At 54.8% G+C, this 25,507-nt stretch overlaps 1 protein-coding gene across 2 annotated transcripts in view; it reads left to right on the top strand.

The window, feature by feature from the left end:
- Window positions 1-25,490, top strand: part of Slc6a9 (solute carrier family 6 member 9) — a 34,478-nt gene extending 8,988 nt beyond the window's left edge. Inside the window, exons 1-13 of one of the 2 annotated variants that reach the window (XM_052715289.1) lie at window positions 5,006-5,154; window positions 11,476-11,632; window positions 12,255-12,386; window positions 12,874-13,144; window positions 19,255-19,387; window positions 19,583-19,717; window positions 19,811-19,914; window positions 20,299-20,536; window positions 20,706-20,840; window positions 20,953-21,052; window positions 21,145-21,245; window positions 23,974-24,144; window positions 24,251-25,490. In XM_052715289.1, the coding sequence (XP_052571249.1) occupies window positions 5,068-5,154; window positions 11,476-11,632; window positions 12,255-12,386; window positions 12,874-13,144; window positions 19,255-19,387; window positions 19,583-19,717; window positions 19,811-19,914; window positions 20,299-20,536; window positions 20,706-20,840; window positions 20,953-21,052; window positions 21,145-21,245; window positions 23,974-24,144; window positions 24,251-24,445 (1,959 nt within the window). In that variant the 5' untranslated portion in view covers window positions 5,006-5,067 and the 3' untranslated portion in view covers window positions 24,446-25,490. Of the gene's footprint in view, window positions 1-5,005; window positions 5,155-11,475; window positions 11,633-12,254; window positions 12,387-12,873; window positions 13,145-19,254; window positions 19,388-19,582; window positions 19,718-19,810; window positions 19,915-20,298; window positions 20,537-20,705; window positions 20,841-20,952; window positions 21,053-21,144; window positions 21,246-23,973; window positions 24,145-24,250 lie in introns of those variants that run through there. The other variant, XM_052715290.1, reaches the window with a different exon arrangement.
- Window positions 25,491-25,507: the final 17 nt, after the last annotated feature.

The raw sequence follows: 25,507 nt of genomic DNA, 5'->3' as shown, positions 1-25,507 counted from the left end.
GGTCTGTTCTCAAGTCACCCACTCCTGTCGGAATGGGTTTGAGCAGATAAAGCTGTTCAAAGTGTACCTGAGCCGATCTGAAATCAGGGTTCTCAGGGACGCACACAGAAAGGATGTCATACTCCCTGCACACTCGATGGGGTGGATCCCATGTTAAGACCCAAAGAGGACCTGACCTTTCTTCTGAGATGTCTTAGATTGTTGTAGGCCCAGGTAGGATGTGGGGTATGGCTCTGCCTCCACCTGCTGCGGAGATTCCAAGCCACATGAAACCCTCTGAACATTCCATGACTGTTCCTTTTCTCTGGCGTGACCCTGGAAAGGCTAGACAGGCAGGAGACATGGTTAACCCACGTGGGCCGGACAGAGAAGTGTGAATCACAAGGTCCCACAATCCCTGCCCCAGCTGGGCTTCCGGGACCCGGTTCTCTGCTGGCCAGCCAGGCCAGTCTGTCTGTGGGAGGGAATGCTGTCTTGGGACTCTGATTCCCAGCACTCGGATGTGCCTAAAGATAGCCGAGTCTTGCTTTCTCCAGTGTCCTCTGCCCCTTTGCCGTTACCCATTGCTGTGGTTGAGGCTCAGAGCATCTGTCCCATGGGTACCCCCGTAGATGCTCTAAAATGTATTCCTGCCTCCGTTCAGTTCCGCTGGTGACCTTGGGCTACTCCACTCTTGGGTCTGTTGGGAGCAGAGGCTGCCTCCCTCAGTGTTTGCCTCTAGGGTCTAGCCTTGGAGGTGTCCTGGGCAGCCGGGCCCTGCCAAATCCCAGTTTTGCTCTCTAACGTGGGAGCTAAGTCAGCACCTCTAGGGTGTTGGTTTTCCTGAGACCAAGTAGAAGAGCTGAGGGAGTTCCTTGCCAACATGCTCCTTCTGAGGCTGCCCAGGGAGGTCAGAAGAGAGGATGATGAGGGATGTGTATGTAAGCTGATGGCCCTTGGAGCTTTCCATTTCTCTGTGGAAGTATTGCTCTCTTTGTGCCCTGCCGTGTAGCGCTGACACATGATTCCCTACTATGGAGTCCTCCTTTCTGTCGTCCTCTGTCCCGGGTCCGAATGTGAGGACCGAGCCACTCCGGTCTCCTCACTGTCAGTAGACACACGATGTTATCCTTGGTTCTTCCGCCTGGCCTCTGGAGCAGGTGTCCCATGAAGAAGCAAGTCACTCCCCAGCACGTGCCCAGGCCCACATGCTTGCTGCACGTGTCCCTCTCCCCACTTTGAGCCCAGATGGTCTCTGCCAGGCCAGCTCAGCTGCCTTCCTCACGGCTCAGTGGCTCCTAGGACAGGGCCGCAAGAGAACCCAGCTGGCCAGGGTGCCTCGAAGCAGGGGAGCAGCTGGGCTGCTTGGGGCCACTGGGGGTGGGTGAGGTGGTCCCTCCGTGAAGACCTAGAGTCTCTGCACACATGTGGGGCAGGGCTAGGTCTCCAAGGACAGGAACTGGAGGAGGACAGCCTAAAATAGGCAGTGTGAGCATCTCCACTGCCTCCGTTTTAGCCCCACCGTCTCACACGGAGTTCCCATGTTGGCCATCTCGGTCCCGACCTATGTGGTACGCCTTCCTTCCTCCCATAGGTAACGCACTGGTTGCCTCTGCCGCTGGGAAGCCTCATAACGAGTAACAGCAGAGTCACTTGACACCAGGGTCCTTGATGCCAGAGCTTCTAACTCCCAGAAGGCTCTGCAAGTACCACAGGCCACCTGGGGCTGCCCCACCCTGACCTGTTCCCTTGTATTTGGCATGAGAGTTTGGATACCTCCTGCCTGCAGCATCTGCACAGGGCCTGGCACACGGTGGATACTGCCTCACCAAGCCTAGTCTTGGCATTTAGCAAGTGCTCAACTAGTACAGACTTGGCATACAATGGGAGATCACCAAGCCTCCTGCTTGGCACACATTGGACGCTCCTGTGGTAAAGGGCCTGACAGGGTCGGGTATAAGTCTCAGCATGTAGCCAATGCCTAGCTAGTACAGACTCAGCACATGTTGAGCGTCCCCCTTAGCACAGGACCTGCCACCCAGTGGGCACTCATGGAGCATGCATGGTGCTAGGTGCACAGTGGGTGGTTAACCATATCTGGTCCTTTCCTAGAACAGGATTTGGCATAATACAGGTAATTCACCTAGTACAAGACCTCATACCCTACAATAGTTCACTCCGCATGGGCTGCCACACAGGGCTCTCAGCATTGGACACAACACATAGTAGGCACTCTTCTAACAGAACCGGGGAAACACACAGTGGGTACACATCTGGCACATGACATGTATTCTTGAGGCCTTGGACTTGCGCACGGAAGACTCCCTGCTGTTGCAGGGTCCTAGCATACAGTGAGGGCTTTCCTAACCAGACACTGCACATAGTGAGTTTTTTTCTTAGTGCACAGCTGGGTCACAGTGTATTTTCCCTCAGCGTTGCACTTAGCACTCAGTAGGCACTCTGCTGACACGGACCAGCTGTGGCATGGTCCCTGCTTCCCTAGCATAGGGTTTGACACAGCAGGAATTCTCTTAGCTCAGAAACTATATGTGCTCTAGGGAAGTTCTCTCCTGGCCAGAACAGGCTGGGCAACGACCGTCCACTGCTCCCAGATGTGCGAGGGCTGTACCTGTCAAATGGAATCTCGAGATCCAGAGGGAAAAGGACTTTCCTTCTCCGTGCCTGTCCTTCCCTTTTTCCGCTCATCTTCCCTGTAGCCCATCTACTCAGCCCTACAGCCTCACCTCCTCTCACACAGCCTCCGCTAGCCTTCCCCACCCCCAGCATGCCTCAGCCCCAGCTCAGCAGGACCTTCTCTCCAGAGCCACAGAGGACAACAAGGCCCCTAGACTCCTTGCCCCTCTGGAAGCATGCCCACTCTTATTAAGAAAAGTCAGAGGCTGGGGCTGGGGGAGTCGGCTTCCTTAAGTGGGGATGGAGCAGCTGGATCCCACTAATGAGGCCTCATTACAGCCAGGGCCCAGCTGGGCTGCTGCCTCCTGTCCCCATGGCCAGAGCCAGGGAAAGCCATCCAGCCAGGGCTGCCTGTTCTGGGCACCCAGCCCAGCGCAGGGCAGCCAGAGCCCAGAGCCCACCCTGGGTGGAAGTGAGCATTTGGGCATCATGGGTGACTGGGTCTTCCTGGAGCCAATGGCCCAGCTAGGGCCTTGGCCCTGAGTCTGTGCCTGCAGGAAGTAAAGGAGTGTCTAGGGAGCCGAGTCCACGACACAGACTCAGTGAGCAGCTGAGTCAGTGGGGTCTGAAGCCACTTAGGAGACTTACTCAAGCAAGGCCTCCTCAAAGTGGCGAGAAGGATGTGTTGACCTCTTGGGGCTCCTGAGAGGCCGGTGTTAGTAGGTATGAAGTGTTTAGGCAGAGCCTGGTTTATAGTAAGCACCTACTATGTGTAATCTATCTGTTATGACTAGCACTAGCTGGCTTCAGTGAGTGTACACGTTATCCCATTTTAGAGAAGCAGAAACTGAAACCAGACAATTGAGCAAGACACCTAAGGCTGTATTTGGTAAGAGACTGGACATCTGGAGTTTGAGCCTAGGCCTGCCTGATTTTTAGGCCTGTGCTTCCCCCCCCCCGCCCCCCCCCCCCCCCCCCCGCCTAAAGATTTGTTTTATTTTTAAAATCATTTGGAGGAGGGAGGGGGGAAATATATGCAGGAGCCTCTGGAAGCCAGAAGAGGGTGTTGGATCCCCTGGAGCTAGACTTGTGAGTCACTTAATGTAGGTGCTGGGAACCAAAGTTGGGTCTTCTCTAAGAGCAGTATGCACTCTTAACCCCGAGCCATGTCTCCAGTCCCAGACCCTGTTCCGTGTTATTTTTTTCCCCTAAGTAATAGTCCCCCATGAGGTCACACTTACAAACTCCCAGGAGGGCTGTCCTGACACCAGAATGATTCACTCGTGCCTCCCTTTGTCAGGTGTCTGCCAAGTCCTCACGCTGTACCAGGCCTTTGCTGTCTTAGTAGGTCTTCAGGGGGTTGGGTGCCCTCTCAGCTCCAGAACACCGATGTCTACCTTCCTAAATCTCCTGGCTTATGGTGTCTGGGTACCAGTGAGGGACCGACCAGTGGGTGGTCTCAGAGAAGAGCAATTGGATGGGTCACTGGATCGGGGCTGACACACAGAGCTCTCTCAGACCTGGATATGGCACACAGTAGGCATCTTCTAACACAGAACCTGGCGTACAGGTCAGGTGTGGACTGACATCTACCGCAGTCGTGAGACATTGCCAGAATTACCCAACCTCCTCCTCAGATGCCAGGCGATGCAGCTCCATTCCCACACATCCTTACTCCACACCTGCCTCCCTTTGTCTGGACTCTGTAGCTAGGAAGGCTGTCTTGGGCAGTGCTGTTTTTCTGTAAACAGATAACGGCACAGTCGTTAGGTCACAGTCACATTCTTCTGTGAAGACACCCCCTCATTTTGGTTGGATGGGAAATCTTCAGTTCACCAGAAACAGGCGCAGCCGTGGGACCCAGGATCTCCTAGTCTACACCACTCACTCACTCTAAACACTCTGCTGTGGGCTGCGCTTTCCACCCTCCTGTCCCACCGCCATCCGCAGTACGTACAGGGACAAAGCCCATCACCCATCTGTAGCTACCTACCCTCCCAGGAGCCCACAGTCACCCAGCCTGCAGGCTCGGCCCTGGAGGCCAGGTCTTTGAAGAGAAAAGCCATCCCGTTGCCCTGTCCTATGCTCATGATGTGTGTGTGTGTGTGTGTGTGTGTGTGTGTGTGTGTGTGTGTGTGTGTCTGTCTGTCTGTCTGTCCGTCCATCCATCCTTGTGCATTTGCACATGTGTGTGCATGTGTTCTAGTAACTTGCTAAAAACAAGAGAACAACACAACAACCCCATGCCTCATTCTCCAGCTCTGGAGCACCCGCCTCGCTGGGCTGCATAGGGACTGGCCGGAGCGGGAGGGCTGGTGGGGGGGGGGGGCGGGGGGGGGGGTAGGCAGAGCTTCGGGAGGAGATGAGGTGAAAGTAATTGATGCTGCCCAGCCCGGCAGTGGGAGAGGCAGGGGATGTGTCGTCAGTGTCGCGCTGGAGCTGGCAGAGGTGTGAATGAGCGGTGGAGACACGCGGGCTGTGAGTGCCTGTCCCAGGATGGCTGCAGCTCATGGACCTGTGGCCACCTCTTCCCCAGAACAGGTCAGTCACCTTCCAGAAGGTCAAGGTCCCCTCCCTGATGCCAGGCAGGCTCGGTGGCTAGGCTGGTGGTGGAGCAGGGGACTCAGTGGTCTGTGCCAGGAGGGGCAGGCACAGCCAGTGAGTGAGACAGACACCAGCCAAAGTGACCCAGAAAGTTGTGACTGCAAAGGAGTGCAGGAAGAGTTAGCTGCATGGTGGGGGTGAGAGGGAGGCGAGTGGGGGTGTTAGGGCTCCCCCAGCCCAAGGACCTGCTGAGAATCTGCTCTGAGTATCAAAGCTGCATTGTCCCAGCTCCCGGGGAGACGGGCCGGAGGTGCCCAGGAATTGTACTAATCAATACAGCCTCATTGTCTGTGCCACGGCAGTTACTCCTATGGGGAGAGAGGGTGTGGGGGGACAGGGAGTGTGGTACATGGGCTCAGTGGTGAGGGCTGGGGGAAGGGGACAGGCAGAAGTCTTTGCTGGGAGGAGAGAGACCCTTTGGAGCATTTGCCAATGTCCAGGGCAAGTGCCCGCATGGGGCGGGAGCTGTATATCCTCAGCCTTGGAAGTTGATAGGCACAGTATAGCTGATGGCAGTGAGGGTGAGGGGACCGGGAAGGCTACCCTTCTCCCTGTAGGACATCCTGACTTGACCTTCTGAAGGCAAGAGAAGGAATGTCCTCTGAGGCCATGTGGGCTGATTTTGGAAGAAGCATTGTGTAGGCTGTTCTCAAACTTCAGGACTACTTAGAGCCAAGGAACCAGGGCCACTTCCCAGAGTACCATCCTGCTGCCAACTGATGAGGCAGAGACTGCCCACAGCTGCCTCGGCGTAGTCTTCCAGGCTCCTGGGCTTCTCCAGGAAGGAAGGTGAGGGCATGGGCAGGGCCCACCCAGCATCCTCCATCACTCTCTCCAAGACCTGGAGTAGAGCCTGGCATGCCTAGGGGGCCAGTCTTCTATCTGCTGACTGCAAAATTGGCAGGTCACCCTCTGTCAATCAGGGCTCTGTAATGAGCCAGTACCAGGTATTTCCCCGATTCTCTTACCTACCATATAAGGGCCTGGACTATGCAGGCACCTAGAAAGGGTCCTGGGAGGAGCCTAGCATTGTTCTGAGCATCCCTTGAAGCAGAAGGTGCTCAGAACCCTGGAGACCATGCTGGATGGGCCAGAATTTACCATTGCTGTCCCCTCTGTCTTTCCGGCCTCTGGCTGTCTCACACCTCGGTGACTGAGGCCAGAGATCAGGCATGTGGTTGAGTGTCTCCGTCCCACTTGCTGTCCTACAGGTGGAGGATGAAAGCCTAGAATTACACCGGTCCTGCTTGAGAGCCACTCTGTTCCCGGAGGCCAGGAGAACAAGAGCAGAGGGCTTCCTCGGGGGTGGTGTGGGGTCCCCTGAGGCAGCGTGGACTATAATAGCTACCCTGCCTCGGTTCCCCGCTGGGGCTCCGAGCAAGTTGCTTGTGATCTGACTTGGTTCCAAGTCAGTCTGAGATGTAAGGTCTTGCCTGCTGTCCTCCACTGAGTTTGTTTTGGACAGACTTCATCCCATGAGCAAATCCTGGGGCCAGAGAGTCCTGAACAAGAAGCCTGCTGGGTCCCAGCGGGCCGGCCTGCCAGGGCAGCTCCAGAGTTCTTCCATGTCCACAGAGGGCAGGCGGAGGGAGTTCACAATTCACAAAAATATCCACTGAACACTGACCTGGGAGGGGGTGGGAGTCCCCGGCCAGAGAAGCAGTGTAGTTTGGGTCCCAGGGCTGGGCTTCTGTGTCCATATGAGGAAGAAATGAGGGGCTCCTGCCTTACGTTGGCTAGAGTCTCATCACAGCTGGGTCTGCCTGCTATTCCCTGATACTGTTCAGGATTTTCACATACAACTTTTCGTTTGCTTGCTTGTTTTTTTTTTTTTAAAGCCAGGTGTGGCTCACGCCTGTAATCCTAACACTCAGGAGACCAAGGCAAGTTCACTGTGAGTTTGAGGCTAACCTGGGCTACAGAGTGAATGCTTAAAGGAAAAAAAAAAGCTGGCGGGTACTCATGGGAGGTGGGGAGACAGTCAGAAATAGTTGGGGCCGGTGAGATAGCTCAGCACGCGAAAGTACTGGCTGACGACTTGAGTTTGGTCCCTGGATCCCACAGTGGAAGAGGAGAGCCAATTCCTGAAAGTTCTCCCCTGACTTCTACATGCACACTGGCAGATACACACTTGCACACACACACTTGCACACATACTGTAGTAATAATAAAGAATGTTTAGTTTTGTTGTTGCTTAGTTTTGTTGTTGTTTTGTTTTAAAGAACTAGCTGAACTGCAGGTGAGGGAGAGACAAGGAACATTGTAGACCGGGGGAAGCCGCCTGGGCTACAGACCATCAGGCTACAGCGGCTGCCCAGTCTGTCCTCTGCTTCCCTAGATAGGGCCACTGAGACCCATGGTAGAGGGAACTTGCCCCGGGCTGCTAGAGAGCAGGTTCTAGAATACCTGGTTCCTAATCTCATACTTGTTTGTCTTTGCCAAGCCTGGGGCAGAGTGGGAGATCTTGATTCCGGTAACTCTTGCAGCAAATGAGCAGGGCAGAGGTCTATGTAGAGGGACTTACATAAGGGACTCGGCTCAGCGAGGCTCAGCCAGCCAGGTGCAGACATCTGAGATCACAGTCCTGATGTGAGGATGATGACTTCGGCCTTCATGGCCAGCTCTGAGAGCAAGGGAGTGTTTGGGGAGTGTGTACACACGTGCACATGCATGTGTGCATGTATGGTGGCAGTCAGGTTTCCCCGCTCCGCTGCGGGAAGAAAGAAAGCTCTCAGGCGTGTATGCTCCTAGCCTGAGAGAGCTTAGGTGCCCGAAAAGGTACCCTTTCCTGGAGAACCACCCACTCAGGCCATGGCAGTGGTCTCTCAGAGAGCTGCCAGTCAGAGGGACTTGTGTGCCACATCCCGAGGGGCATCTGCTCCAGTGGTCTCATTCCCCACCGAGCCGTGAGCAGGTGAGAGCGGAAGGACATCGAGGGGCAGCCAGGGTGACATGTGGTGGGCAGGGCAAGACTGGAACTCAGCCCGTCCAAGTTCTTAGGCAGCCAGGCAGCCAGTCTGGGTCAGATTGTAAGCACAAAGGGGTTCTTTGGTAGGCCTTTCAGAGCCAGGGGAATGGTTAATATTAGTGACAAAGCAGGTCAAGAAAAACAAGGGTCTTAAAATAGGAAAAGACGATTGAGGAGGGCAAGAAACTATGCAACATTGAAAACATGGAGCTGGGCTTACCCTGTGGTAGAGGGTTTGCTGAGCATTCATGAGGCCCTAGTTCAATCCACAGCAAATACATGCATATAGAGGCGCGCGCGCGCACACACGCACACACACACACACACACACACACGGGGGTGGGGAGTAGCTTTCCTGAAGTGACTGGCTGGGACATGGAGGACTCTCCAGAGGAGAGCTGGACAAAGAACAGACCTGGAGCACTTAAGCCCTGCAGCAGGGCCAGCGCCCTCCGTCAGCTGAAGACAGACCTATCTAGCTACCTGAGATCTACCCAGAATGGAGGTCGGGGGCCAGTAGTGAGTGAGGTTCCCCACATCAGCACCACCATGCCATTGGGTGGACAAGAGAAGGGCACCCTGTCTTCAGGCAGCCCTAATTTCATCAATAACTTCTTGCCAGTGGCTAGTGACAGGCTCCAGTCTGGCTCCTATCCTGGGGCGTCAGTTTCCTCGCTGCGTGCTTGGCTGAACCAGTTAGCACACGGCTCACTGGTATACGGCCCAGTGGTGTTTGTCTCCTTAGCTAAACCCTAGCTTTGGAGGACTGACTGGAGGAGTCTGTGGCACATGGCCGGGGGCTTTACCAGCCCCCCGACCCTCTTCTGTCCCCCTCTGCCAGGGAAAGAGTAAAATTTAGGGATTCAAATAGGGTCCTGCTGTATTTGGTAGGAAAGGCCTGGGGTCTGATCCTTATGGCCCTGGGCCGGGAGAGAGGCTTTGAACTTTAAGCTTTGGAGAGATGGGTGCCTTTGGGGGGCCTTGCCCTTTTCCTGCCCATGGGGTCATCTTGGACCCTCAGTTGTCCCTTTTACAGCTGGAACTGCTGCCCTGTGACCCCACCCATGGACTCTGGAGCTGCCACAGTTCTGCATTGTGCTCCTAAGTAAACAAGCCTAGGACAGAATAAAAGTGTTATTGTAGGGCCAACAGATAGGAGCCCTATGTGGCTGATGTTTGTTTGGGTGCAGATAAATCACCCCAAGCAGGCCCCATACCCTTCAAAACATGGCCCCCTGGCATTATGGTATAGAAACACCCGCCCAAAGCAAGTACCCTAGAGGTGATGATGTAGGATTCTGTAGGGGTGTGTCACCGAGGGCACACTGAGGCTGGCACCACCATCTCCCATGGCATGGTGTGCCTCCGTGTCTCTTCACCAGCAAGCCTTGCCTAGACCTCCCCCTGCCTTCCCTTTTTCTTCTCACATGCTCTTAGGACTTTGAGGAAGTCCATGTTGTGATCATACTAAAGTTGCATATAGGATGATGTGTGGTCTTTGTTTGTTTTGGTTTTCGAGACAGGGTTTCTCTGTGTAACAGCCCTGGCTGTCCTGAGACTCTCTTCGTAGATCAGGCTGGCCTCGAACTCACAGAGATCCACCTGCCTCTGCCTCCCCGGTGCTGGGGTTAAAGGTGTGTGCCACCATGCCTGGCAGTGTGTGTTCTTCATTAATGTCTTCTAGCACTGTATTGTTTCCAACTGAGTTGCCGTTGCCTGGCATGTGGTAGGGGACCTGTAAATCTTGACATTTTGTAGATGCATGAATGAATGAACGAATGAATGAACGAATGAATGAATACAGATGCCTTCAGTCTGCTGGTTTGCTCTGGGTGCTCTTGGAAGGGGTCCTCCTCCCTAATTCCTCGTGATGCCTTATAGTCTCCTTTGAGGATGTGAAGGGCAGCATGTCTGAGCTGAACTGGATACACGGGACAGTCCTCCCCACCAAAAGTGCTCCTCCAGCAGGTGTGATTGCTCCCCAGATCTGCACTCCTCACAGGTCTTTTCAAAAGGCACTGGGGCCCTAGTGAAGCCATTCAGGTTTGTCTGCCAATGTCAGGGTCTGTAATGTGTCGGAGCACCAGGCTTCCTTGCTAATCATTGGCCAGAGTGGCTGCTGAACTTGAAAATGTCACTTTCACACGACAGTCAGCGTCATGCCACTGTCTCTTGGCCACACTGCTCCAGCCTTGATTCAAGTGTCCTTTAGAGGAACTCCTTCTCTCAGGGACATAGCTCATATCTGGGAAACTGTCGCTGGCATACAAGCACTCCGTGTGTATTTCTTTGCTGGTGACTCCTAGGGTCCTTATATTCCCTTAATGACACTCTCAGGCTCTGCCAACTCTGTCTTACGGAGGTTGATTCCCACACATGGCAGGAGGGGGGTGGGGGAAGAGTGGCTTAGAGACGGGGCATACACCGAGGGACATGTCGGAGGTAGTTCTACATCCGAAGTTGTGACTCCTCATGGAGTGTCCTCAGTGGGCCCTGGATAGCCTCACCCAGCACTTCCCACAGGCAGGCACGGTACCCATCAGGGATTCATCTGCAGGCCACGCTCTTGTGAGATCCTTCCCTGGGATCACCTCTGTTTCCTCTAGCAGAGCCTGTCCTCAGAGTTTGGCATGGTGCCTACAGTTGTGGTCTCCTGTCCTAATGCATAGCCCAGCATCAGCAGCTCAAGTCAGCTCCCCAGAGCCCTGAGCTCCACAATGCCCTGCCCAGGTCTGGCCAAGCCTAGTGGCATCACCCCCTCCCACCCAGCCCTGCTCACCCTGTGCCCCCAGGAAGAAGCCTTTACTAGGGAGTAGTCTAGCCACCAACTAACTGCCCATGGGCAGCGTGCTTAGCCTGGCGATGTGGTAGGCGGTGGGTGGGGGGTAGCTGTCTGGACACAGGCCTCTTTGTGCCCAGCTTGACTTGGCTGCTTGGTATGAGGCTCAGCTGCTCCTAGGTCCTTAGCCCAAGAGGAAAGGCAGGGTTTTAGAGGGGTTAGGGGCCCTTGGCTCAGGCTCCCTCCTCGGTGTCCCGTTTCCTGCTGTTAACAGTTCCTCAGGTGGGCTGCCATACCTGGGTAGAATGCTGAGGGCTGGGCACCATCTGGCAGCTCTGCCTATCTTTCTTCTGCCAGGCCTGCCCTCAACGCCTGCCAGCAGAGAGGAAGCCCCAGGGTATGTGGCGGGGTGACATGGTGGTCCAAAGAAAAACCACTAGGGGGAGACGCAGAGGGTCAGACATGGGGCACAGATGCCTTTCTGACGGTAGCTTCTTTCCTGTCCCCACAGAATGGTGCTGTGCCCAGCGAGGCCACCAAGAAGGACCAGAACCTCACACGGGGCAACTGGGGCAACCAGATCGAGTTTGTACTGACGAGCGTGGGCTATGCCGTGGGCCTGGGCAATGTCTGGCGTTTCCCATACCTCTGCTATCGCAACGGGGGAGGTACCCAGTGGGCACAGGGCAGGGACCACCCACTTTGGTAGAGCCCACCCATCAGGGCTTGGGCCACTGTCTCCCTGGCACAGATGCCACTCCAGGAAGAAGTTGACCTCTAGCCCTGGTCTTTGGCCATCCCTGGCTTAGGCACATTTTGCCTAAAGTGCAGGCCACCCTCAGATCCTGGCAGCCTGGTCTTGCCAGCCTGCTCCTTAGAGGCTAGAAGTAGAGAAAAGACTCAGATTTCCTGGGTTCCCTGTTTTAGCTCCTGATGTTTCAACAGCCCCCTAGATGGTGCAGAGATATTTGAGGATCCCAGTTGTTTTTTTTTTATTATTTAATTTAATTAATTAATTTATTCATTGTGAAATCATTTGGTTAAACCATCAAATGCTACCCCAACGTGGCAGTTTGGGAGCCGGATTTTCTCCAGAGCAAACGTCCTGGGAGCCTCTGTCAAGTTCAAAGCCAGGCTCTGGGGAGTGCGCCTCAGCCCCAGGCTTCTGTGTAGTGCACACTTCTGTCGCAGTACAAGTGAAGCACAGAGGTGTTACTGTGGGTTCTGAGAGGAAACTCGGGGAGCCATTCCCCAAGCTCACCCTGAGCCTGACCTCTCCCTGCATGCCAGGCGCCTTCATGTTCCCCTACTTCGTCATGTTGATCTTCTGCGGAATCCCTCTCTTCTTCATGGAGCTCTCCTTCGGCCAGTTTGCAAGCCAGGGCTGCCTGGGGGTCTGGAGGATCAGCCCCATGTTCAAAGGTGAGGTCCTGGTGGGGTGTGTGCATGCATACATGTGCATATGCTTGTGCGTGCATGTGCATGTGTATACACCACTACACTCACACACCACACAGACACAGACAGACAGACACACACACACACACACACACACACACACACACACACACACGGACGGACGGACGGACGGACGGACGGACAGACGGATAGAGGCTGGTTTGTCCATCTGTACAAACATGAATATCCCCTGTGGAGCGTCAGTGCTATCCCAGGTCTGACTTCAATGGCCAAAGCCGTGAACACATGCTGGGATCCATGTTTACTCGGCCCCCTCTTTCCCTCCTACCACATGTATACACAAACTCCTTTCTTCCGCTGACTCATCATGGCCCGAGCCTTCCCTTCTGTAGCTCGCCTTCAAAGACTGCCCCTTGGGCCTTTGGGAACTGTCCACCTTTAGCTAGATAAGTCAACGCCTCCTTCAATGCCCACTGCGCTTCTCCTCCAGGCGTGGGCTATGGCATGATGGTGGTGTCCACGTACATCGGCATCTACTACAACGTGGTCATCTGCATCGCCTTCTACTACTTCTTCTCATCCATGACACACGTGCTGCCCTGGGCTTACTGCAATAACCCCTGGAACACACCTGACTGTGCCGGTGTGCTGGATGCTTCCAACCTCACCAATGGCTCCCAGCCCACTGCCCTGTCTGGCAATCTCTCTCACCTGTTCAACTACACCCTGCAAAGGACCAGCCCCAGCGAGGAGTACTGGAGGTGAGGCTCCTGGTAGACACAGGATCAGGGGGACCTGGTAGCAGCCCTCAGCTCTCTCTGTCCCCACCAGGCAGCCATGCCTGGATCATCTGCACCTGGTGCCTACGGCCCAGCGGGGAGAGGTGGGTAAAATGGCAGACGTACAGAGAGCTATGGAAGACTTGAAGGTGAACTGGGAATCCTTACAGAGCAGCAATAGAGGAGGACTCTGGAAATCTTAAGTCTCCAGAGGCCAGGCAGGGCCAGGGGCATAGCATGTAGGGAGAACAGCATGAGAGAGGGTCCCAAAGGACTGGAGGTTATTCTCAAGGCTGTGAGGAGCCTACTCCATTGAGACTAACGTGGATGAAGAGATCTTGTGGGCTTTGAGGTGGCCTTGAAGGGGCGCTGTGTTGATAGAGAACTAACAAGAATTAAGCTTCCACTTCATACTGTAGAACAAAAGGAGCCATGGACATTCACTAGGCCAGGGATGCCAGGACAGCCAGACCCATTCTGTTCAGAGGTGACAAAGAGACTAGTGTCTCTGGCCCCGCTGAAGGGAGGCTGCGACTGGAGGTGTCAGGATCACCTTGTCCCAACTGGCAGATAGAGGGCACAGGAGGGTATTCTTCCTATGTCTTACTGGAGAGTCCCAGAGCAGAGGATGTAGGAGGTAGGCCTCTTCTATTCATTCCATAAACTTCTGTGGCATCTGCTCTAAAGGCCCTGTGTACCCGTGGCAGATGTAAAATGGTCCTGAGCCTCTGCCCCAGGAAATGCAGTCTGTGGGTTGTGATTCTGTGAGATGGGACAAGAGGAGGTGACCATAGCTGCCCGGAAATGGGAGAGAGGGGAGTAGAGGAATTAGGAGAGATGTGCATGGGTGAGCAGAGCCAGGAGGAGCAAACTGAAGTGGAGATTGGGAACAAGTGGGACAGTGAGAAAGGAGACAAGAAGGGCAGGCGTGCATCACACGGCACCTGTTCTGTGGCAGCCTGAAAACTTGACGCTTTCTCTGTGGTGTGATGGAGGCCAAGGTGAGGTGCACAAGGCCGTAGGGACACTGAAGTTGTAGCCGGTCCTCTAGACCAGTCCCGAAAGTGCAGACTCCAAAGAAGCAGCCATGGGACAGGCCAGTTTCAGAGAGGAGTCAGGAAAGAGAGCAAGACAGAGCGCACACCCAGCCAGAGGACTCTGGGTAACTGTCCATCGGGGGCGTGATGTGCACTGGACAGCTTGCCCGAGACAGAAAGACAGAAGATGAACTTCCCTGGAGCTCCCAGAAGCACAAATCCTGCCTACTCTCCTCACCCCGAGCAGATGCTACAGCATTGCTGGTCTCAGGGGCAAAGCTCTGGAGACGTTAGTCAGTGAAGCCAGTGGGGAATAGCTCTCAGAGAATCTGCCGAGATGCACTGAGGGGACAGCTGGGCCCTGCTCCCCAGCTGAGGCTGTGCCAGGCCTACCTAACAGGCTGTTTCTAACCCTAGTGGCTCCCTGCTGCCACCTCCTGGAAAGCCTGGAAAGATACTCCCCGCCCCCGCCCCCCCTTGCTATACTGGTGATTGAACACCGCCCCACACCCATTCTTGTGCTTGCTAGGCAAGTGCCTTGCCCCTGAGCTATATCCCTAGCCTTCTTTTTACTTTTTTTTTTTTTTTTTATTTTGAGACAAGGTCTCACTAAGTTGCCCAGGTTGGTCTTGAACTTGTGATTCTGCTGCCCAAACTCTAGAGTGGCTGGGATCATAGGCCAGCATCCACAGGTCTGGTTCTGAAATGATCCTTAAGAGAGCAATGGTTGGGAGGAGAGGGTGGGTGGGTATATACTCAGTGGCAGAACATTTGGCTAGCATGCCGGAGGCCCTGTGTTCGATTCCCCGATCCCAGAGGAGACCAGAGCTCCCCGGGCCTCACTGATAAAAGAAGAGTCGGGGAATGTGTTATCGCTGATAGGTTTTACTAGCCCCATTTTCAGATTTAGAGACGGACATCCCAAGGTTAAGGAGCCAGACAGTTCTGGAGGTGGCTGGGCTGGGTGCTCCAGGCCCGCCTCGGCTCTGCTGTTGTCCGGTCCTAGGCCAGTGGTGCTCTGCCAGCGTTCTTGGTCTAAGTGTTCCTTTGAAAGGTGGCATGATGTAGTTAACCGTTTTATGAATGAAATCAGCAGGCCAAAAGAAAGACGAGGAAGGCTGAGGTGTGGCTCAGTGGCAGAGCTCGCCCAGCACTCGTGAGGTCCCTGGTTTGATGCCTAGCACCTAAACAAACAAACAAATCCTTTAAAGTGAGAGAATCCGGAAGGGAGGTTTCTGGGCCACTCCTCCTCCCTCCCTCCCTCTCCCCTCCCACTTCCCAGACTTGTTTTATACTCTTCTGCGTTGGTCTGAGAACTCCTTCCAAACCCTAAGCTCATGACAAGGCTTCTCGGCTCCGTGGCAGCCAGCACCTGACACAGAGTGGACTCTGATCCCAGCTCCACCCTCACCCACCCCAGTGTCTCATGCCAATGTCATAGTCATGCCGACCTCTCAAATCCTGGCTCTGCCACCGGCCCACCGTGTGTTCATGGGAGGTCACCAGACCCCTCTGAGTTTGAGTTTGAGTGTTCCCTCTTCAAATCTGGGTAGCCGGAATTCTTCTTCCTTGTTGGAGAGGTGACATGTGGTGACATGGTACAAATCCCGGAAGTCAGTAGCAAGGGCTCAGGTGCACCTCTGAAGAACCGGAAGAGGGTATCTCCCTTCCCAAGCCAGTTACTGTCTGCTCGAGGAAATAAGATCGCTATGTATCTGGAGTTGGGGGTTTTATTTATTTTTATTTTTTTATTTATTTTTTTGAGACAGGGTCTTACATAGCCCTGGCTGGCCTGAACTCCTTATGTAGAACCAGGCTAGCTTTGAACTCACAGAGAGCCTACTGCCTCTGCCTTGCAAATGCTGAGATTAAAAGCTCGTGTCATGCCTGGCCTTTTTTTTTTTTTTTTTTTTGAGACAGGGTCTCACTGGTATCTGGAGGAAGGAAAAGAGCTGAGTGTAGTCATACACCTGTGATCCCAACAGCTGGGAGGCTGAAGCAGGAGGATCATAATTACCAACCTATGCTACCTACTGGACCTAGTCTCAAAAAAAAAAAAAAAAGCAGGATAATTTTTGAGAGGTCATATGTCAAAAGCCAACTTATAAATAAGTTGCATCCCAAAATGCTCTGAGGTTAATTGTTTGATCTCAAAAGCACATGGTCCAAAGCAAAACAAAAAACTAAATACAGTACAACCTAAAATAAAGCTAGAATTCATTCCTTGGTTCCCAGGCTCACCATCTAAGCTCTGCACTCCCAATACAATAATGCCATACTGGAGCAATAAAAATAACATCAAATACTGCCATTTTAGCATGTGCAGTTAGGCAAAGTTGTTTTTGTTTTTTTTTTTAAATCCTTAAAATGAAAAAGGGCTTCTTGACTTGATTGTTGGCACTTTCGACAAAGTGACGGAGGAGAAGCAGACGGAGCCTGTGGTTACCTGTGGTTGTTCAGAACCTGTGGTTATTCAGAAGCATCCACCTTGCCGGCACCGGTGTCTTCCATAGGAAACCCAGGCAGGCCTGGTCTAGGCTACCAGGAGCCCCAGTCCATTGCCTTCAGCTATGAATGGCCTCTGTCTAATTCAATGGGCCAACAAAATTGTTTCCTATGTTATGCTGTGAGGGGGAGAAGGCGGGGAATCAGGGTCAGAGGGAACCTGGAGCCTCTGTGTCTCATGGCTCCTGAGCTTCGCTGCTCTGTCTGTTGATTCCTGTACGGCTGAGCCAGGAGAGGGCCATGCCAGCCTCGCATACTGGTGTAGACGGGAGGGAGAATTGGGTAGAGGGAGGCGGAGGCAGACAGCACCCCCTGCAGGCCATGCTGGGAAGGGCGGCCTGGGAGGAAAACTGGAAGCCGAAAGGAGGCAGCGGACGTCTCCTTTGGGTGGTCAGGCAGGCCGGCCGGCCAAGCAAACGCCAAGTTCCAGCTCTGACAGCATTGTTCCATGAAGACCCAGAGTCGTATCCCATCCCAAGACATTCAAAGTGTCTGCATGAGGTTTGAGAGCTGATACGGGTATAGCTGAGGACGGGGGCGGGGTGGCCAGGAGCTAGCATGACCAGCCTGGGCATGTTGGTTAGCTCAGGAAACAGCCTCCCATGGGAGCTAGGCTGAGAGTCTCCCGCGGCAGGGGAGGAAAGAAGGGAGCCTATGTTTGACCTCTGTTGTGATGAGGAAGCGGAGGCTCAAGACGTCTTTCTTGCTTCCTTCTCGCCGCTAGCCTGGACCGTTCATCTGGGCTCCCTCCTTCCTGCCTCCCAGCCCATTTGCCACAGTGTTCATTCACTCAAGATCAAAGAGTTGAGTACCTCTCAGTGCCGGGCACTGGAGATGTACGGCCATGAACAAAGTGAACAAGAGCTGCCACCATCATAGAGGACGGAGGACAAAAGCCATGAAAAGGCTCAGTTGGTAGCGTGCCTTCCTGGCATGCATGGAGCCTTTGGTTTGATCCTCAGTACCACATAAAACCTGGCAAGGTGGCACGCACCTATAATCCCAGCATTCAAGAGGAGGAAACAGTAGGATCCTAAGTTCAAGGTCATCCTCAGCCATACAGTGAGTTCAAGACCAGCCTGGGTGATATGAGACCTCGTCTCATATAAAGCCAACAGACTATCAAGGGCAAGATAAACAGAACAAGAGAAGGATGTGTGTGCTGTCGAGGAACACAGAGTAGGGTATGCTGGGCTGGGGTAAAAACTGAATTTTAAGCTGTGTAGTCCAGAAGACCCGTTTGAGAAGTGGCCATCTGAATAAAGACTGGAGGAAGTAGGGGTTATACAGACAAACCCAGCTGTATCCTAGACGGGGAGATAGTGTAAAACACGCCATCTGTTCACATGTGTGAAGACGTCAGGGTGGCACAGGGCCGTGTGTACACATAGATCTCTGGGGGAGGGGGAGGGGGAGGGGAAGAAGCCACTTCGTTCAGAGACAGCAGCATTTGCAAAGGCCCTGGGGTGGGAACAGGCTAATGTGTTTGCGAAAAACCAGGTCCAGTGCAGCAAAGGTAAGGGAGAGGAGAGAAAAGGCAGGGCCAGAGACACTGACTCCCACAGGGCCTAGAGCCGGAGCAAGGCCTGGGGCCATAGAGAGCCATGAGTATTCTAAAACGAAAGCCTCAGAGGTCTCCCGTTGCCCTCAGGAGGAAACTGAAATCCTTCAGCCTCGCTTCCACTACTTACAGCGAGGCCCCTTCCCATCCGCCGCCACCCTTCTACCTTCCCCTCTCCTCTTCCTGCTCTATCCGGTCTTCCTGAGCTAACCAACATGCCCAGGCTGGTCATGCTAGCTCCTGGCCCCCTGCCCTGTGGCAGGCCTGCTCTTCCCACCATCCCTCTCACCCGTATCCTCACACCATAATTCCAGCCTCATCTCTTCAGGGAAGCCTTCATCCTGGCTCTCCCTTCAGGTGAGACCCCCCCTCAGGACCCCCCATGTACCCCCCACCCCACCCCCGTGCCCCATCCACTCTGAGGTGCCCTTCTCACCCATAGTACTCCTGCTGGCTCTCCGCCCTCTTCCCCAAGGGCCAGGAAGAAGCCTCCTGTCCCTGTCCAAGTCCAGTATGTGATTGACCCAAAGACTGCGGCCTCCTGGCGTAGGGCTGCAGGTGGCGCTACACCCACGTGGGGAAGAGTTAGGGTGACATCATCACTGCCCGCTCGGCTCTCTCAAGAGCTAGAGCAGACTATTCTGGTATACCTCTCTCTGAAGGCTTCCTGGAGGAGGTGCTTCTGATAGGATGAATGGGCATTCCTAAAGTGTGGAATGCACATGAAAAAAGGGCCTGGGGTGGGCCCAAGCAGAGACTGGGCGTCAACCCCCTGCCCCAGGAGAGGAGACTAGCTCAAACTTGACTTGATCTCTTGAAGCCCTTGAGGGTCCCAGGATGGACCCTCAAGAGGGCTGGGGTCCCCATAGCAGCTCCTATTCTCCCACGAGCAGGCTTCTGGGACCTTGCAGTGTGGGACACAGATCGTGAGACTTGGTTGCTGGGCAGCAGAGGCTGGTCCTCAGTGACAGTCACCTCCCCCTCCCCAGGCTGTATGTGCTGAAGCTGTCTGATGACATTGGAAACTTTGGGGAGGTTCGGCTTCCCCTCCTAGGCTGCCTTGGAGTCTCCTGGGTGGTCGTCTTCCTCTGCCTCATCCGAGGAGTCAAGTCTTCCGGGAAAGCAAGTACCCTCCCCAGGCAGGGTTTGCTCCCCACCCTGCCTCTCCTTCCTGGGTTGGTGGGAGTCTGAGGGGTAACGAATGAAGAGCCACAGGAGAGGAAGAGGGATCAAAAACCAATAGTGGCCGGGGTCAGGGAGGTCATAGGAGGGTTGGGAAGGGTTCTAGAGGAATCCATGGAGCCTGTCTTATCTCAGGTGGTGTACTTCACGGCCACGTTCCCCTATGTGGTGCTGACCATTCTGTTTGTTCGTGGAGTGACCCTGGAAGGAGCCTTCACGGGTATCATGTACTACCTGACCCCACAGTGGGACAAGATCCTGGAGGCCAAGGTGGGATGTGGAGGGTTAACCCCTAAGGGACTAGGGAGAGGGCACGCGGTCCGGCATCTCACCGCAGTGGCTCGTTGACCATCCTCTCCGCAGGTGTGGGGGGATGCTGCCTCTCAGATCTTCTATTCTCTGGGCTGTGCATGGGGTGGCCTCATCACCATGGCGTCCTACAATAAGTTCCACAACAACTGCTACCGGTGAGTGCCCCCTGCCGGCCTGGAGGCTCCCCCCCCCCCCCCCCCCCCCCCCCCCCCCCCCCCCCCCCGTCTTCTGTCCCCTCCACAGCTCGACTCCCTGGCAGTCGGCTGTTTACAGGGGGCCTCCTGTACTCGTGACCTTGAGAATCCTGTATCTCCAGTAGGTCACGAGGATAGACAGCAAAGCGCTGGCCAGAGAGGGGGATGAGTGGATGCGGGGTCAGGAACCCTGGACTCACTTTAAAAGACCCGGAATGGACAGGAGGAGCAGTTAGGGACACCTATGTTTCTAGAACATCCTATCTCCATGTCTTCTCTTGGCCCAAACTGAGGAAAGGGAAGCAAGCTGGGTCTCCTAAGCTGTCCTGTTTTCTTCTTCCTCAGGGACAGCGTCATCATCAGCATCACCAACTGTGCTACCAGTGTCTATGCTGGCTTCGTCATCTTCTCTATCCTGGGCTTCATGGCCAGTCACCTGGGTGTGGATGTGTCCCGAGTGGCAGACCACGGCCCTGGGCTAGCTTTTGTAGCTTACCCCGAGGCCCTCACGCTGCTCCCCATCTCCCCGCTCTGGTCCCTACTCTTTTTCTTCATGCTCATCTTGCTGGGCCTGGGAACTCAGGTACGATACGTGTGCGTGAGTGTGTGTGTGTGTGTGTGCGTGTGCGTGTGCATGTGTGTGCTTGCATAGGCGTGCATGTGCAAATGCGCATGTGTATTATGTTGGCAGCTTGGGCAGGAGGAACTGGGGCAGAGGGGGCAGGTCCTTATTCTGATGGCTGTGCCTGTAGTTCTGCCTCCTAGAGACCCTCGTCACTGCCATTGTGGATGAGGTGGGGAATGAGTGGATTCTGCAGAAAAAGACCTATGTGACCTTGGGTGTGGCCGTAGCTGGCTTCTTGCTGGGCATACCCCTTACCAGCCAGGTAAGAATGGAGATGTGGTGGGGAAGGCAGGGTTGCACTTGCCAGGGCATTGGGGGAACGGGTGGGTAGCTGGGCCTGTGGCGCCCTGGCTCATCTGCCCACTGGCTCACAGGCAGGCATCTACTGGTTGCTGCTGATGGACAATTATGCAGCCAGCTTCTCCTTGGTCGTCATCTCCTGCATCATGTGTGTGTCCATCATGTACATCTACGGTAAGTGCCCACTCTTCCATGGTCTCCAGTGTCCCGGTCTCTGACTGGCCCTCTCTCTCCTGCTGAGCTGCTGACCCCCCTCGTCTCTCCAGGGCACCGAAACTACTTCCAGGACATCCAGATGATGCTGGGGTTTCCGCCGCCCCTCTTCTTCCAGATCTGCTGGCGCTTTGTGTCTCCAGCTATCATCTTTGTAAGTTCCTCGGGGGCCCTCCCTGCTCCTACTGCCCCTTGGCCAAGTGTCCCCTTGGGAACTAGCAGGGTGAGAGCAGGAAAACATCCCCCCAGCCAGAGCTCTACCTCCAGCTCCGGCTCTGGGCATCCGAGAGGGCTCGGTAGTCAGATGTGTGCACACTCGGAGGCGCCAGGCCCTGGCCTGGGGTTAGGAAGGGGATATTGAGCCCTTGAAGCCAGTGCTGGAGCTCAGAACTGCAGCAGCTCCAGGGACATAGCCTCACTCCCTTGCATTGCTGCCCAGCTGCCTCCAAGGGTTCTCAGGAGTCGTTGACATTGGTGGGCTTTCTGTCTACCTTACTGCTCTTACCTCAGACCCTCCTGGAAGCAAGCAGGGAGACAGATGGTAGATACGTGGGGATGTGGCAGCGGTCCTGGGCAGCCCAGGACCTTTTGGTGCAGGGCTAGGAGTTTGGTCAGTTCTGAACCTCCAAGGCTGGGAAGTTGGCTGGCTTTGGAGGGAGCATCCCCATTTCCAAGAACATTTATCAGAGCACCGCAGTGGTGGCAGGGTCCCCTGCAAGGCAAGGAGCCAGTCCCTTCCTTGACCCTGTTCACCTTTTAACTTCATGTAGGGTCCCCTGCAAGGCAAGGAGACAGTCCCTTCCTTGACCCTGTTCACATATTAATTCATGCAACACCTCTCGGGGTTATTGTTATCTCCACCCTACAGATAGGAAACTAAGGCACAGGGATGTTAAACAGGCCCACTGCCACACAATAAGGGCAAGAACCCTAGGCAGACCGAACCATGCTACAGGAGGAATGACCTGGGGGCTAAAACCTGGCTCCTTTTACTGCTGGTTTGAGGTGAGAAGGGGGACAGGCTGATGGCATAGTAGTCACTATATAAGAGGGTCAGAGCGTCCACTCAGTCACTGTACAGAGTGTAAGGACTCACTCAGTGGCAGTGCAGTGTCCAGAGTTACCTGTGTCTTCCACAATTTCACGGAATCATGGAGAGCTCTGTGTCAGGCTTCCACACTGGCTCATGTATCTGCAAAGAGGCCCCTGGAGGACTGAGGCCTCCACCACATGGGGTGTGGGATGTTCCTGAGCCTGGCACGGGCAACAGTTTTGGCCACAGGCCCAGCCCTGAGACAGGAGGAGCGCAAGTCTCCTTTCAAGGCTGACAGGCCAGAGAGGGCCAAAGCCACTGCCTAGCGCCATGCCCTCTGGGGGTGTGGCATTGGCTCAGGCCCAGGACATAACCTCCTATTACCTGGGGTCACCCACCAAGGGCCTTGGCCTGGATCCTGTGAGTCCTCTAGGAGTAGAGCTGGAATGAAGCAGGCAATGCCTGGAAAGCCAGGCTGGAAGTACCTTAGGTGAGGAAAGGAATCCAGGCTATGCAGACATACTCATGTTCCCTTTGGGGCTTTATGTGCCCATGAAGCTCCTGACAGACCTTATCCTTCCCTCCTTAAGTCCAATGAAGGAATTCGTCTTTGCATATATTAGGCTTAGCCAACCCAGGTGTGGTGGTGCTCACCTTTAACCCAGCCCCAGGGAGGCAAGAGGCAGAGGCTGGCCAATACCTGAATTTGAGGCCAGCCTGGTCTACACAGAGAGTTTTAGGCTAGCCAGGGTGACACAGTGAGAACCTGCCTCCAAAAAAAAAAAGGGCAGAAAAACAACACACACACACACACACACACACACACACACACACACACACACACACACACACACCAGGCTCTGCTAGGTCAGGAAACTTGTACAGTCTATGTGTGCACCCAGGAAGGATGCCCGAGGTTCAGTGTGGGGAAGGTCAGAGGAACTTGAGCTCCAGGATTCCCCCAAAGGGTAAGAGGCATGTTGAGTCCTTCTAGAGGGCCCTCTGGGTGTGGCCAAGTCTGTTTCTTTTAGATCTTGTGCTGGCTGCAGCCACGGGCACTTTCCAGTCAGTTTACTACCTGACACTCAGCATTTTTAGCCTCTGGGCACTCTCCAAGCTGAATGTCACTGTTACCACAACCGTAGTGAGGCAGGACCTGCTCCTCAACCCCTCCCCTCAATCCCCCACATCTCCTGGCACAAATCAGCTCAAGTAGATAAATGAGATTGTGCAAGGCACCTTACTTAGATCCAGAGTTAATGCAGTCCTAGGCTCTCGCAGGACTGTGGGAAATAAGCCGGGTAACTCTGAGGAAAGCAGATGGGAAATGCCGTGGAGAAGCTTTTAGGAGGCAGAAAATCCAAAAAGGCTTTCTGAAAGAGGTGGCATTCATTGGCTCAGGACTTGACAGGAATGTGCAGATGTGTCTGCAGAATGAATGGAGCGGGTAGGAAGAAATGCTGGGTGTGGTGGAAACTTGAGGCAGGGACGCTGTGGCCAGCGAGATAACAGGTCATCGGGCAGAGCTGAAGCCTAAGGCCAAGGATTTGTCCTTATCTCGAGAGAAGAAAATGGCCGCCCTCCAAAGGTGGTCTCCTGGTTCAGGACTAGAAACACCTCTTTTCCCTTTATGGTGTCTACATGCCTAACCACTCCTGGGCGGTGGGTCCCTCCTGCTTCTTTCACTCGGGTGTTGACAAGTTGCCTTTGCCCCAACCAAAACGCCCTTTACTGCCTTGGGAATCCGGAGAGGAAGGGTTGCTGCTGGGAGGGCGAGCCTGGCGTCCAAGCCTGGGGTCCAGGAGGGGCTCTGGCCAGCCTCACGCCATCCCACCTCTACCCTCTGCAGTTCATTCTCATCTTCACGGTGATCCAGTACCGGCCAATCACCTACAACCACTACCAGTACCCGGGCTGGGCCGTGGCCATCGGCTTCCTCATGGCTCTGTCGTCCGTCATCTGCATCCCCCTATACGCGCTCTTCCAGCTCTGCCGCACAGATGGGGACACACTTCTGCAGGTGAGGCATGGAGAAGGGCTGGCTGGGCAGCCAGGCTAAGTGGAGACACTTTGAGCTTAAGGGTTCTCTTCTGACTCACTCTTCTCACTGCGCCCTCTGCCTGCAGCGTTTGAAAAATGCCACAAAGCCAAGCAGAGACTGGGGCCCTGCCCTCCTGGAGCATCGGACTGGGCGTTATGCCCCCACCACAGCCCCCTCTCCTGAAGACGGCTTTGAGGTCCAGCCGCTGCACCCGGATAAGGCCCAGATCCCTATGGTGGGCAGTAATGGCTCCAGCCGCCTCCAGGACTCCCGGATATGAGCACAGTTGTTGCAAGGGGAGAGGTCCCGCCCCCAACCCTTGCTCCCACCAGAGACTGGGGAAGGCAGTGGACAGGTGTGACCGCCTGCCCCATCATGCCCTGGCCAGGACAGCTGCTGTCACCTTGGCCACCACTGCTAGTGCAGACATTTGTGCTCATGTCCCCAGTGTTTACATGTCCTTCGGATGCCAAGACAGCAGTTGGGGGTGGGAAAGCAATGGGAGGATTGCAGTGGGGGTGGGGGTGTCCAAAGCACTTTGGAGGAGGTCTCAGGCCAGGTCCCCAGAGGCCTGCCGGGCTTCAGATGGCCTCTGATACCCTCATACTCTGCCCTGAGCTGTTTGACTGGGGCGTAAGAGGTTCTGGTTCCACACCCCACTTGTTACCCTCCAGCCTCATGACCAGTGTTCCTGACCGCAGTCTCTGCACCTGTATCTTCCTGCTCGGGACAAGGCGAGGGGCTACGGGCTCACAGTGTTCCTTAGACTGTACCACCCAGCCCTGTTTGTGTAATTATTTTTGTAAAAATGGTATCACCTGTGGTTGCCACCCCCTACCCCAGCCTTGGGTCCAGTCTGTCTTCCAGGCCGGCCTGCACCTCACTTGGCTGCTCTGGTTGTCTGGCCCAGCCAGCAGAGGCTGTGACCCAGCAGCCTGCCCAAAGCACTTATGGAGAGAAAGAGAGGGGACTTCCTCCTGAGAAGTTTGAGCCCGGAGCCCTGGGGAAGGGGACCCTGCACGACATTCCCTGTCCACCCTCCGCCAGGTTGAAGGCCCAGTCTTCCCAGACGTGCTACCCCCGTTCAATGTGCCAAATGGCCCCAGTCCACGTGCCCCCCCCCCCACCTCTGCAGTCAGAGCTCCTTCTCCCAAGCCCTGCAATGTCCGTTTGTCCGTCCTCTGTGCTCTCTGCAGTGACAGCCCTGGCCAAGCCACCTCTAATCCTCTGTAGCAATAACGGTGTGCCGCCCGCCACTGCCCATTGTGCGCCACTAGGGTTTTAAAGTCCATAGATTTTAATGAAATTTCTATTCCTGTCTCTGAGCTGCTGCTGTGCTTTG

Source organism: Peromyscus californicus, unplaced genomic scaffold (genome assembly GCF_007827085.1).
Source record: "Peromyscus californicus insignis strain IS unplaced genomic scaffold, ASM782708v3 Scaffold_5__1_contigs__length_169319896, whole genome shotgun sequence".
Lineage (NCBI taxonomy): Eukaryota > Metazoa > Chordata > Mammalia > Rodentia > Cricetidae > Peromyscus > Peromyscus californicus.
This window is presented reverse-complemented; position numbering and strand designations above follow the sequence as displayed.